Consider the following 14,411-nt stretch of genomic DNA (forward strand, 5'->3'; position numbering starts at 1 on the left):
ATAATAAGTCGAACCATGCTGTGCGACTTACCGGCTCCACTCGGCCGTAAATTAAAAGATCAGGTGCACGGCCCCAAATTAGTGCAACACATCAGCTGGCTGGGTGGATCCATTAGCATGATATCATGGCTAGAGACACGTGATCCAGCTCAGAGTCATTGAACCAGTCGGCCGTTGTGGCCACTGCTGATGCGGTCTGGCGGGATTTGTATCACGACACTGGGATGACCCACTGCTGCAAAAATACACTGACAAACACTATCGCTTACCATACTGGAAGTATCAAGTTATCAAGTGAATATGGTTTCAACAGCAAGCAATTAATAATACTTGTACCCTTTTGCAATTGTTTTTGAAAAGCAGTATAATTAGCACCTAAGATTGGTAGGTGGTAGGAGAGCCTTCAAACCAGTATCCTACCACGTGAATCGATAGGGTTGGTAAGTTTGTATACGGTTCATCAAAATGTACCGTCAGGACCTGTGCCCAACAAACAGATAGGCAGCTACACGCCGACTACGGGATTGTGCAGATCAAAATGGCTTTGCAAGATGGGAACATTGCAAGTATACAGTCTCAATCATGTCACCAAACTGATTCACGCAAACTGACATAAAATAACTTGGCTCAAAAGTCAGCATTCCTGAACAAACTGGCAAACAACATGATAGCACGTCCTCCGCTAGCTATCTCAGCTGGTCCCTGGAAGCTCTAAAAATATTCATAAAATAAATGACCAGTGGAATGTCCTTTATCATTTACTTTTTTATTATCATTTCAACCTGTACCACATTGGATATGTAAAAAAAATAGATCTAACAAAACCCTGTACATTGCTGTATATAAAAAGATAGTAAATAATTTAAGCATAAATAATGCAAAAATGAAATTGCACGTGACAGACAAAAAGAGGAATCCAAAACTAGCCCTTTCCCTTCATTAAATTCATTCCACCATCGTAAGGAAGTACATCAACGTAAGGGGTGAGACAACCTGCCAGATCAAGGAGGACTAGTTTTGAACTAAGTTTGAACGTGATCTGTTATTACACTGGCCGTTGGTAACGCACTTCCAATCTAAAAGTTTCGAAAGATTGTTTTTTGAAGCTGCACTGGTTGAGGGAAGGAGGAAAACAGGCAAATTCCATCCCCAAAAACCTGTAGATTTCTAGAATATTCTACCAAACATCTTCGGTATAAAAATGGTAATGCTCATAAAATATGACGGCGAATAAACAGTATAGCGCAGAACCGACATGACACAGCACCCAGATTCCTTTCAATGGTTGGGTCGAGGAATCTGCTTTTTAAAGGATTGTGTAGATTGCCCGTTATGGATAAAAAAAAATATATTTTCAATCTCATGTGCAGAAAATCTCATGTCCAGATCATCCATATCTGAACAGCGATGATCAATGAAGAACCAGTAGATAGATGTGCAGTATCTGGAACACGATGAGGCTGGCCTTCATTGACTATGGGAGTACAATACCGTATGGCGAATATTAGCTTCTTGTATACTTTTTGACACTACATCATCAAAATATCCCACCATGTTTCACTGTTGATCTAGAATTTCCAATATAATCTGCTGTAAAAATAAGAATTAGGAAAAAACAATGTCAGTCATCAATATAATGGCAGCTTTTAATAAATATGATCAATAAAAGAGACGTCGATTCGCTGACGGGAATACCAATCTTTGCTGCGGTGCTTAATGTATGGGGCAAGGACAAAAAATGATCCCTGTGAGATCCTGCCCTCCGTGCATGGATAACCAGCATCGCAAGTTGGCGTTTGCAGTTTCGCCACGTGTACACGTGTACCCATCCACACACAAACATTCCCTCTTTCTTTTTTGCACCACAACCCTTCCTGGGAATTCCCCAAATCCACCATCGTTGGTTTCATTGAAATCCATTCTCAAGTTATAGCACGACAAACAGACAGACACGGCTCCTTTTATAATACAGATATCTAAGTTGTACATGATGTTGATGATGATGAGTACAGATGATATAGAAATACAACATAGATTATGATGACGCAGAGCTCGCAGGCGAGTAAGTGATGATGCTCCAAAATTTTCCCCAAGGCGATCGATTAAATTTAAGGGGAAATAACTCCAAATAAGCAATACGACAAAAATACGTTTGATCTAATAAATTCACAGGAGTGTATTTGTCAACTCACAAACAAATTATTCCTGAACACAGGAGTATATGACATGAGAGGAAAATTTTAAACAAATCAATACATGACACTATTGAATGTTTGTTTGTTTGCATATTTGTCTGTCTGTCCGTGAGCAGGCTTAAAAATATAAGTTATATAAAAATATAACTCAAAAAGTTATGAAAAAATATTCTGCCGAAATTTGGTGGACAGATTGGGTATGTCACAAGGACAAATTGATTAGATTTTTGTGAAGATCCGGACCAGGATGCAATAATTTTTTGAAGCGATTGTTCACCATTGAGCGATGGGGCCAAAACGATATATTGCACGATATTTGAAAAAGTTGTGGACAGATTATGACAAAAATTGGTAGATGAGTTGGGTAGGCGATAAAAACAAGCCGATTATATTTTGGTTAAGGCTCGGATGCAGATCCGACCTATCAGTGATTCAGTGGAATACATAACGTAAAATGTTCAGCCTGGCAGAGCTTTGGGCTATACTGAATGTCGCTCGAGTTTTCTTGTTATTTTTGTTATTCCGTATGCAGTAACAATATTGTATATATGTACACACACACGGACAAACATTACATATACATCACATACACACACACACATACATATATATATATATATATATATATATATATATATATATTTATATATATATATATATATTGTTACGTTTGTAGGGGGTCGGCAGTGATTACTTTAGTTCCGGTAGATTTGCATAAATTAGCATGCTCTGATTGTCGTGAAGAAGAAGATCCACCATATAATAAGTAGGGATCCAGTCGGTCGTGTGTTCGGATTAAATGTTAGGTGTGGCCATACGAAGGGTGGCTCTTGTGCTAATTAGTTCAGGGATTATGGGTAAAATATCCCTTGGGCGTCGTTACCTCAGTATCTATCCCTTTGTCTCTTTTGGCACCGCACCATAGATATGCAGGGCTAGAATCCCACATTTAAGCACTCATTAATAAAAATCTACCGGAAGTCATGCGTTGAGCCCTACAGCTGACAACCTCGACTTGGGAGGCACACACAGGACGGGCAGGCCGAGGCCACGCCCCGAGGAGCCGTGGTTGGTCAGGGTTCTTGATTGACAGGAGGACAGTTAAGAAGGGACACGCTGATTGGCGAAGCACGGCCGATGACGTGAGAGCATCGATGATAAAAGGACGCACTAGCGGACATTTTGTCCTCGCTTCTTCTCTTATCTTCACTGCTCTCTATTCTTCGCTTCACTCTGCTCTCTGCACCTGTTCTGGATCGCGGTAGTCGGCATTTGTCTCTCTCGTCTGGACAATAAAGTGAAGTGATTGTGCTTGGATCACGGGCTCAAGGAAACGATAGGACCAGCCATGTTCGGAGACACAACTGGTGGACGTGCAGAGGAAAAGGGCAGGGCCGTGGACCAAGGGCTGCAGCTTCCCACCGGGGACCATGGGGACAGGCCCGGCTGGAGGAGCGAGTTGCACACGGCCCGTTCGATTCGCGCGGAAGGCCTGTTGCGTGCCGGTGGGCACGGCCTAGTGAGCGAGAGCGTGCGGAGGCCTAGCAACGTGGGAGCGAGTGGTTGCCGCCAAAGCCTGGACAATTTTGATGACCCCTGATAAGACCTCCCCCTGCCCCCCCCACATCCCCCCACCAGTGATCAGAGCTAAGTGCACGAAATAACCACACACCGTTATTAGTCCCCTACCGGTGTACACTGGAGGGGACTATAGGTTTGCACGCCGTCCCTCCGTCCGTCAGTCCGTCAGTCCGTCAGTCCGTCAGTCCGTCAGTTCGTCACGCAAAGAACAGTTTTCCGGACTTTCTTTCGAAACGCTTAATGCTAATGACATTTTGGAGGACAAACGCTTAAACGCTTAATGCTAATTCTCAAGACCAACCTCATCTCCATATCATCTGCTCCATCATTTGAACACCTGGCTTTTAAACTCTCTGGTCGCACGCAGTCAGTCATGGCTGTCGTCTACCGCCCTCCCAAACCACACCCATCATTCCTGTCTGACTTCTCCTACTTTCTGACCCAGCTATGTTCCCTCTCCCCCTCAATCCTCCTCCTTGGTGATTTCAATATCCACATGGACTCCACTGACTCCACAATAACCACTGACTTCACTGATTTACTCACCTGCTTTAACCTCACTCAACATGTCGACTTTCCTACCCATATCCGTGGTCACATTTTGGACCTTGTCTGCTCCACTGGATTAAATTTGCACCATCTCTCTGGCTCCGACCTCACCCTCTCTGACCACTTAGCCATCACTCTGACCATCAACATCCCCACCCCAACACCAAGGCATTATCGCACAATCAACTTCCGTAAGCTAAACGCTCTTTCACCTACCTCATTCTCATCCACGCTCTCTGAAAAAATGTCCACTTCTCCCTTCATTGACCTCCACACCCCTTCCGACCTCACTGACTACTACAACCACACTCTCTCCTCCTGCCTTGACCAGCTTGCACCTGTAAAAACCAAAACAGTTCCTTTCACCCATTCTGCTCCCTGGTTTACCCCTGAACTCCGCCTGATGAAAACTCGTGCTCGCCAACTTGAAAGACTCCGCAATAAAACGGGTCTCACAGTTCACTCCCAAGCCTACAAGGACCACCTACAACACTACAAAGATGCCCTCTCCCGCGCCCGCTCTGCCTACTACTCTCAAATTATCCACTCTGGCTCCGGAAACCCAAAAGCACTCTTCTCGACAATAAACAAACTCCTCCGCCCCCTGAACACCACCACCCAGTCATTCACAGTAGACAACTGCATCTCCTTCCTCTCTTTCTTCCAACGCAAAATTGACAACATCTATAACAGCTTGACCACCGCTGCACCCGCTCCCCCTCCAACCACCTGCCCCCCCTTGTCCTGCCATCCCCTGTCTCGGTTCTCCCCAATCTCCCCTACTGACCTCTCTGAACTCCTCATAGGAATGAAAACTGCCACCTGCACTCTTGACCCCATCCCCTCCAGCTTTGTCAAAGCCTCCCTCCCTGCTCTCTCTCCACTTATCATTGCAACAATAAACTCCTCCCTGTCTACAGGCATCGTCCCACCTTCCCTCAAAATTGCTGCTGTTACCCCCATTCTAAAAAAACCTGGTCTAAACCCTGACACCCTAAACAACTTCAGACCCATCTCCAACCTACCCTTTCTGTCAAAAGTTTTGGAACGCGCTGTAGCCACTCAACTCAAACATCATCTCTCTGCCAATAACCTGTATGAAACATTCCAATCCGGATTCCGCTCCAACCACAGTACTGAAACTGCTCTCCTCAAAATCACCAACGACCTTCTCCTCTCCTCTGACGCTGGCAACCTCAACATTCTCGTCCTCCTCGACCTCAGCGCTGCCTTTGACACCATCGATCACACTATCCTCCTCACCCGACTTGAATCCACCTTTAACGTTACCAGCACTGCCCTCTCTTGGATTAAATCATACCTCTCTGACAGATGCCAGTTCATCTCCATCAATAACCGCAAATCCCCCACTGCTCCCCTCCCCCAAGGTGTCCCCCAAGGTTCAGTTCTTGGCCCCCTCCTCTTCATCCTTTACCTGTCCCCCCTCGGTCACTTAATCCGCCGTCATGGTCTCCAATTCCACTGCTTCGCCGATGACATCCAGCTTTTCATCTCCACCAAGTCCGTCTCCACCGACACCCACTCTATCCTGACAAACTGCATCACTGAAATAAAATCCTGGCTTCAAATCAACTTCCTCAAGCTTAACTGTGATAAATCTGAAATAATCATCATTGGCCCAAAAACGCTCACAAAATCCACCCATAACTTTGCCCTCAACATCGACGGTATCCCAGTATCCACCTCCCCTCACATCCGGAATCTTGGCGTCATCTTTGACCAAACCCTTTCCTTCGACAAATACACTAAACAGATCACAAAGTCAGCCTGCTTTCACCTGAAAAACATTGCCCGTCTCCGTCCATCCCTCTCCTCCACGGCTGCAGAAACCCTCATCCACGCCTTCATCACCTCCCGTCTGGACTACTGCAATAGCCTCCTCTATGGTTCACCCTCAAAAATCACCAATAAACTCCAATACATTCAGAACTCCGCTGCCCGTCTACTCACCCATTCCCGGACCCGTGACCACATCACCCCCGTCCTTTACAAGCTTCACTGGCTCCCCATCCCCCAGAGAATCCAGTACAAAATCCTCCTCTTGACATACAAAGCCCTCCATAACCTGGCCCCATCCTACCTGGCTGACCTCCTCTCCAGACACACTCCCACCCGCAACCTCCGCTCTGCTGGTACCAACCTCCTGACCCCCTCCATCCGGACCAAATTCAGATCCTGGGGGGACAGGGCCTTCTCCATCGCTGCTCCCACCCTCTGGAACTCACTACCTCACACCATCAGAGACTCCTCCTCACTCACCACATTCAAAACATCACTAAAGACCCACCTGTTCAACACTGCATTCAACATTCAACCCACAGCATTTAACCCCTGACTATCTCTTCTCCTTCTCCCTCCTTTTGCTTTAAATATTTCCCTATTGATTCTTGTCTTTTTGCAATTGTTGTTTTCATGTATTGTTATGCATTATGTTTGCCACTCTGTCAAAGCGCCTTTGGGCTTCTGGAAAAGCGCTATACAAAATAAATGAATTATTATTATTATTAATTATTATTATTATTATTAATGATTTCAAACTTGGTACATTGTTTCCTCGTGAGAAGTTACAGATCAAGTTCGAACTTCACGACGTTTCGATCATTTTTGACAAAGTTATGGCACTTTGAACTTTGGGAATTGTGATAATTCTGATGATCTTAACTCAGTGCCATTTTAAGTTTTAATTTCTTTAAAAAATATTTTCTCCGCAATAATTGGACTGATTGAGATCAAATTTTTACCACATGAGGGACTCGGCCTGGAGAATATTTTAATGGTAATTATGACGTCACAGGTCACGTGGTTCGGCCGCCATATTGTTTTTCGTGAAAACACGAAAACACCTTTTTCTCTGCAACGGCTGAACAGATCGAGGACAAACTTTGCACACAGAATCGCATACCCATGACGAACAAAAAAGTCAGCGAGCATGACGTCATGCATCACATGGTTTCAGAGTTATGACGTTTTTGAGCATGAACCTTTAAAACCTAGCTCCTCCCTCATTTTTGATCCAATCAAGGGGAAACTTCACAGATCTGTTCAGCATGTCAATCTACTAAAATGTCCTTTTGGAATTTGCGATAGGGCACGTGGTTTGGCAGATATCGTTAATTAAACGAAAATATTTTTAAAAAATGGATATCTCTTGTTTATTCTAGAGTTCTCCTCAAGCCGCACCGTGCGCCCTCAGCCTCGTCTCGCGAACGTCAACAGCGCGACACAGCGTGCGCTTTCCGGAGGGGCAGAGCCAACCCGAGCAACATATATATACACATCGATCATTGATCGTGAACCGGAAAATATAATAAATTACTGATATTTAGCGACTCGAAAGGTTCTTTATCAACAACTTATTTTCTCGTGCTTCTGCTGACCTGTCTGCAAGGTGTATAAATCGAAGTCCCGAATGCGAATCACAGGTGAGCCCGTCCTGAGGTAATTAGAGATTGGGAACGATTCAGAACCTGTGGATAAATAACCCTTGCTAATTTCCCCAACAGTTTTCCGGACGACAGACTGCCGGTAGGGGACATGTATTGCAGCGCAATACTCAGAATGCCTGTTTTATATATCATTATCTTTCCCTGTGTCCGTGTTTGGGTCTGTTGCGGGAGCGCTTCAGATAGGAAATTTAGTTTCGCCGTGTTTTATTCTGTACCGGCATTTCTTTGAATAAACCTGTAATTTTTGTACATTTTAAATCCGTTTCGTTTGAGTTATTTTCCGCAGGTTTGAGGACTGCCGGTGGGATCCATGCAGGTAAGTGATCTTCAGCATCCTCCTCCTCCTCCTTCCCCCCCCCCCCCCCCCCCCCACCCCACGTGTGTATTAACTCCGCCATACATTTGAACTGAACGCTTCGGAGTAACAGCTTGTTCGGCTATCCGTTCCTTGGGAAGCTTTTAATCGCCAAAGAATATATATATACATACAGTCGTGGCCAATACTATTGGCACCCTTGCCCCTTTTTCAAATAACTCATAATTTTCTCCAAAAAAAGTTGAAATTGACAAAAGTATTTGGTCTCCACAATTCTTTATTTCCATGTTAATATTACAGAACCTTTGTTTTTCATTCAGAACTTAATACAATATATCCTTTTAAATCAGAAAATAAAAAGAAATGGCATTGACAAAATTATTGACACCCTCGACTTAAAATTTGGTAGCACAGCCTTTGGACAAAATAACTGCAGTCAAGCACTTCCTATAGCCATGAATGAGCTTCTTACACCCCTCTACTAGCAGTTTGGCCCACTCTTCTTGTGCAAACTGCTCCAGTTCTCCTAGATTTTAAGGGTGCCTTCTCCCAACTGCTGTTTTCAAATCTCCCCACAGGTTTTCAATGGGGTTTAGATCTGGACTCATTGCTGGCCACTTCAGAACAGTCCAGCATTTTGTCTTGAACCATTCCTGGTTGCTTTTTGAAGTGTGTTTGGGGTCATTGACCTGCTGGAAGACCCATGACCTTTGACGGATACCCAGCTTTCTGACACTTGGTTGAACATTGCACTCCAAAATACCTTGGTAATCTCCTGATTTCATGATGCCATGCACACATTCAACGCACCCAGTGCCAGAGGCAGCACAGCAACCCCAAAACATCATTGAACCTCCTCCATGTTTGACTGTCGGGAAGGTGTTCTTTTCATTGAAGGCTTCATTTTGTTTTCCGTAAACATAGAGATGATGTGCTTTACCAAAAAGCTCTAATTTGGTCTCATTTGTCGACAGGACATTCTCCCAGAAGGATTTTGGCTTGTTCATGTGTGTTTTGGGTCTCGCTGCCAGCCGTGGCGTCCTCCTGGGTCTACTACCAGTGGGGTCCTCCGAGAACCCCCTTTCATTGAGTTGATGATGGATGGTACGAGTTGTAACTGTCATACCTTGTGTCTGAAGGTCACCTTGAATCTGTTTGGCAGTTGATCGAGGTGCTTTCTCCACCATTCGAACAATACTTCGCTGCAATCTTCGATCAAGTTTTCTGGGTGGCTACAGTTCCATAAGCCTTAAACTTCCTGAAAACATTGCGTATGGTGGACACAGGAACATCAATGTCTCTGGAGATGGACTTGTAGCCTTGAGATTGTCCATGCTTGGCTACAATCTTGTGTCTGACCTCCTCAGACAATTCTCTGGTTATCTTTCTTTTCTCCGTGCTCATTGTGGTACACACAGTGACACAAAACAGCAGAATGACTCATTTTCTCTATCCAAACTGGTTGATTGAGTGGTTTTTATATTGCAGGCACATGCAACTCACCATCGGTGAGTTCAATTCCAAAGTAAAGGAGAATCACCTGCTTGAAATCGAATTATTTCTAACAACTTCTAAAAGGTGCCAATAACATTATCCAGGCCATTTTATGATTTCTGTGTGGAATAAGCTAAGATTAAAAAAAAAATTCAGCTTTTTTTGTTTTGTTCCTCTGCAAACCAAAGAAATACATATGTGGATACCAAAATATGTTTTAATTTCAACAAATGGTAGCTGAGGGGGGGGGGGGGCACAGGAGAGGGAGTGGTGAGGAAGGGAGTGGGGGGAGTGGAAAGGGGAGGTGAGGGGAGAGGGAGGGGAAAGATATACTACATATACATATTTTGGGGGGGGGGGGGGTGGTGGGGTGGCTTTGACAGGCCTCTCCGTTTTGGGGGATGGCGGGAAGGGAAGGAGGAAATATTTACCCATGCAAAGAGTCCTTTAACCTCAATGTTGCCCAGGTAAAAAAGGAAAATGCAACACCCTCTTGTTGGAAATTGTAAAAACAAAAAAAAGAGAATTTACGCCCCTCTCCCAGTCCCCCACACCCCCGCATGAGGCCGTGGGCCGCACCACATAGCCTATGTTACCCCTCAGACAAAGTTGTATTTGTGTTTGTATTTGTACCCCGAGTAAAGTATATAAATGCATGTAGCTGGAGTACCCGGCATTGCTCAAGCGAAGAAGAAACATTAACATCTATCTATAATTCCAGTAATCTCTGTGTGTATGTATGTATGTATGTATGTATGTATGTATGTCTGTGACCGCTGTTTCTCGACAACCACGGGTCCGATATACTTTAAACTTGCCAGGTATATTGCTGGGGACCCGAGGATGTGCCTTTTCAAGGTTTCATATTAATCGGACAAGTAGTTACCGAGCTATGTCCAAAAAACGATTCAACCAATCAGAGAGCAGCGAGCTATCACGTGTGCCGAACGTGCCGAACAGACTCTGCCTCGGACGGCACATTTGAGAGCGTATTCATTTATTTCACGTTGGCAAACTATGTTGGCGTTCAACTATGTTTTAAAACTAATTAAAACTAATTTGCGATTCTTTCGCTTTCCTGCGCGTTTGTGCATGCTATGGCGATTTCTTTACCAAACTCCGCAAGCCGTTCGCTTTGGACCAAACCATTTCATGTAAATAGAGGGGGGGGGGGGATTGTCACCGTACTCGCAAGCCGTTCGCTTTGGACCAAACCATTTCATGTAAATAGAGGGGGGGGGGATATAATTTTAGATATAGATATAGTACGGGCATGCCCTAGTATTTGAAATGAGGGCAAATATAATGGAAAAGCCATTACATCCAAATCAGAATCCATCACAAATGTCAAATCATTTTACCTTTTTGTTGAATATATGCTGCTGAATGTGCCATTGATCACATTTCTGAGTTAAGTATGATGACGTTCAAGAAGAAGAAGAAGAAGAAGAAGAAGAAGAAGCCTTACCACCAACTTCGACAGCTTCGGGAATTGTTTGATTATTTGTGTTAAAATGTCTGGTAATTGTTTTGTGTCTATTTATGCGAATGTGTACTTGTATATAACTCATTTATCAAAAAGGCTTCAGCACTATAGAGTGATTTTTTTTTTAATCCAAAAAAACGAACTTTAATTTTTGCCTAAAACACTCCCAGGCACTCACTGATGAACCTCTGAAAGTTTGACGAAGATCCGTTCAGCCATCTCTGAGAAAAATGGCGACACACACACAGACCAACAGCTCTCTTATGCAGTAGATATACACTACATGGCCAAAAGTATGCGGACACCCCTTCTAATTAGTGGATTCGGCTGTTTTAGCCACACCCATTGCTGACAGGCAGGTATATATAATCAAGTACACAGCCAAGCAATTCCCATAGACAAACATTGGCAGTAGAATGTGCTGTACTGAAGAGCTCAGTGACTTTCAATGTGGCACCGTCATAAGATGCCACCTTTCTAGCAAGTCAGTTCGTCAAATTTCTGCCCTGCTCGAGCTGCTCCGGTCAACTGCAAGTGCTGTTGTTGTGAAGTGGAAACGCCTAGGAGAAACAACAGCTCAGCCGCAAATTGGTAGGCCACACAAGCTCACAGAATGGGACTGCCCAGTGCTGAAGCATGTAAAAATCGTCTGTCCTTGGTTGCAACACTCAATACTGAGGTCCAAACTGCCTCTGGAAGCAACGTCAGCACAACAACTGTTCGGTTAGAGCTTCATGAAAAGGGTTTCCATGGCCGAGCAGCCGCACACAAGCCTAAGATCACCATGCACAATGCCAAGCGTCGGCTGGTGTGGTGTAAAGCTCACCACCATTGGACTCTGGAGCAGTGGAAACGCGTTATCTGGAGTGATGAATCACGTGTCACCATCTGGCAGTCCGACGGACGAATCTGGGTTTGTCAGATGCCAGGAGAACACTACCTGCCCGAATGCATAGTGCCAACTGTAAAGTTCGGTGGAGGAGGAATAATGGTCTGAGGCTGTTTTTCATCGTTCGGGCTAGGCCCCTTAGTTCAGCATGACAATGCCCCCATGCACAAAGTGAAGTCCATGCAGAAATGGTTTGATGAGATCGGTGTGGAAGAACTTGACTGGCCTGCACAGAGCCCTGACCTCAACCCCTTCAAACACCTTTGGTATGAATTGGAACGCTGACTTTGAGCCAGGCCTAATCACCCAACATCAGTGCCCAACCGCACTAATGTTCTTATGGCTGAATGGAAGCAAATCCCCGCAGCAATGTTCCAACATGTAGTGGAAAGCCTTCCCAGAAGAGTGGAGGCTGTTATATCAGCAAAGGGGGGACCAACTGCATATTAATGCCATGATTTTGGAATGAAATGTTCAACGAGCACTTACGAGTGTGAGGTTCGGGTGTCCTCATACTTATGGCCATGTAGAGTATATATATATATATATGTATATATATATATATATATATATATATATATATATATATATATATGTATATATATATATATATATATATATATATATATATATATATATATATATATATATATATATATATATATATATAATTAGGGTGGTGCTCAAAATAATTTTTTTTAAATATTTACTGGGACATGGCTTTATGTTGTTCCTTTTGTTCCAAAATGAAAAGACACCAAATATGAAAGCAATCTGATTTTATTTAGGGGTGCCACATCAGCCTTCAAACTAAAGGTGTCTACAAAACTTTTCTATATATGGATCGAAAGCAAAACCAGAAGTTTGTTTTATGAAAATCCACCCTCCACTCACTTTCTTTGTATTCTAGCAAACACAAGTTACAATAGCTGCACAAATAGCACTATATTGCTATGAAAACTCAAATTCAATGATAACAATCCAAATGTTCAGTTCATAAAATGAAGAGACACCATATCACATAATATTAAAAAACCCAAATATAATGAGAAATGTAACTCCTATTTCTGGGCCTGTTTCACCACTGTTGCCTTCTTGGCATCGGGGTACATCTTCCTGTGAGCAGCAACAACTTGGAGCAGAGCTTGCTTTTGCTCTTCATCCTTTGTAAGGAGCTTATTGGAGTCTTGTATCAATGCGACACCCCTTTCTGCCCTGTCGTTCACCACGACTAAGCCACTGGCGGCTTTCTTTGCTTCCTGAAAGCTGGTTTCTTGCTCCCATGAACCAGGATCCTTATCCATCCAATCAGTTGGGGTCCCTAGGATGCTGAAGAAATGCTTGGTGTGTTTTGTTATGAGGCCAGCGATTGACAGGGCGGTTCCTCGTTTGATAGCTGGTCTCTTTGGAGAGGGGTTTTCACCGTCATTTTTCAATGCTTCAATCATATTGATCTTGCTTTCTTTGTCAATTCTGGTGTCAAAGAATGCAAATGCCACTAGTACTGGGCTCATGTACCACGTGTGGCGGCCAAGTGCCTTCAAGGCTGCCTGAGCCATCTTCTGATTGATTTGTTCAAACTTTTCCAACTTCTTGAAGAGGTTAATGTCATTCAGGGGAGCCTCAATAGCTTGTGGAGCCCGAAACCAAGCCTGTACATACACAAGGCAGACAAAAATGTTGAAGGCTCGGAGTTCTCTCGCCTCTCGAAGTGTCAAGTGGAACTCTGACCGAAACATGAACACCTGTAGTGAATATAGTGCTTTTGCCATCCATCTGGCTCTGTGCATTGCTCCTGGAGCCATGATCCGGATTCCACGAGGTGGGATTCCTCCCATGTAGATGACAGTCAGTTCTAGGAGTTCACGATAATCATCTCGTGGCTGCTGATCTTTCAAACACACAAGAACGTTTTTGCTTCCAACACAGTGTCTACAGATCCCATTGAAGCCTTCCTCTCTGAGAATTGATCGTGAAGAAACTTCCTGTCCTCGGGGTTGGTGATTATGGCCTCCGAATCTGCATGCCTAAGATCAAACGTCTTCTCCAAGGAGGCCTTGAAGGATGCTTCCTTTTTCTCTTGGGTCGCACCACCCCGCTTTGCACCTTTTTGGAGGCTCCTCCATTCTTCATATAGCCTCTCCAAACGATGGATGCAGTGCTGCTTCGTCGTTGTAGGTAGGTGAGCTTTTTCCCAGAACTTCACAACCTCTTCAATGGTGAGGGTTGCACTCTCCCGGGCAGTGCGATTCTCCTTCTTCAGGTGATGGAAAAACAGGACAAGAGATTGATGCACAGTCGGGAGCTTGGCACCTTTGATGGCATCTCCAGAAGTGGACCCAATGAGATACGCATTATCCTGAGCCCGAGTTTTCAATGAAACACTGGTACTAGCACATGCCATATCTGCAAAATAAGCAAGAATGTGGGTAAA

General features: G+C 44.2%; 1 protein-coding gene across 5 annotated transcripts in view; it reads right to left on the reverse strand.

Annotated features, from left to right (window-relative positions):
- Nucleotides 1-750: 750 nt before the first annotated feature.
- The window catches only part of LOC137424518 (erythropoietin), a 107,760-nt gene continuing 94,099 nt past the window's right edge, over nucleotides 751-14,411 (reverse strand). For 3 of the 5 annotated variants that reach the window (XM_068112044.2, XM_078775535.1, XM_068112047.2), the window contains one exon: nucleotides 751-1,474. Coding sequence is in view for 1 of the 5 variants with exons in the window: in XM_068112043.2 (XP_067968144.1) it covers nucleotides 13,039-13,815 (777 nt within the window). In the remaining 4 variants the exon portion in view is untranslated. Of the gene's footprint in view, nucleotides 1,475-12,740; nucleotides 14,384-14,411 lie in introns of those variants that run through there. The other 2 variants (XM_078775534.1, XM_068112043.2) reach the window with 2 other exon arrangements.

This window comes from Myxine glutinosa, chromosome 4 (genome assembly GCF_964187855.1).
Source record: "Myxine glutinosa chromosome 4, kmMyxGlut1.1, whole genome shotgun sequence".
NCBI lineage: Eukaryota > Metazoa > Chordata > Myxini > Myxiniformes > Myxinidae > Myxine > Myxine glutinosa.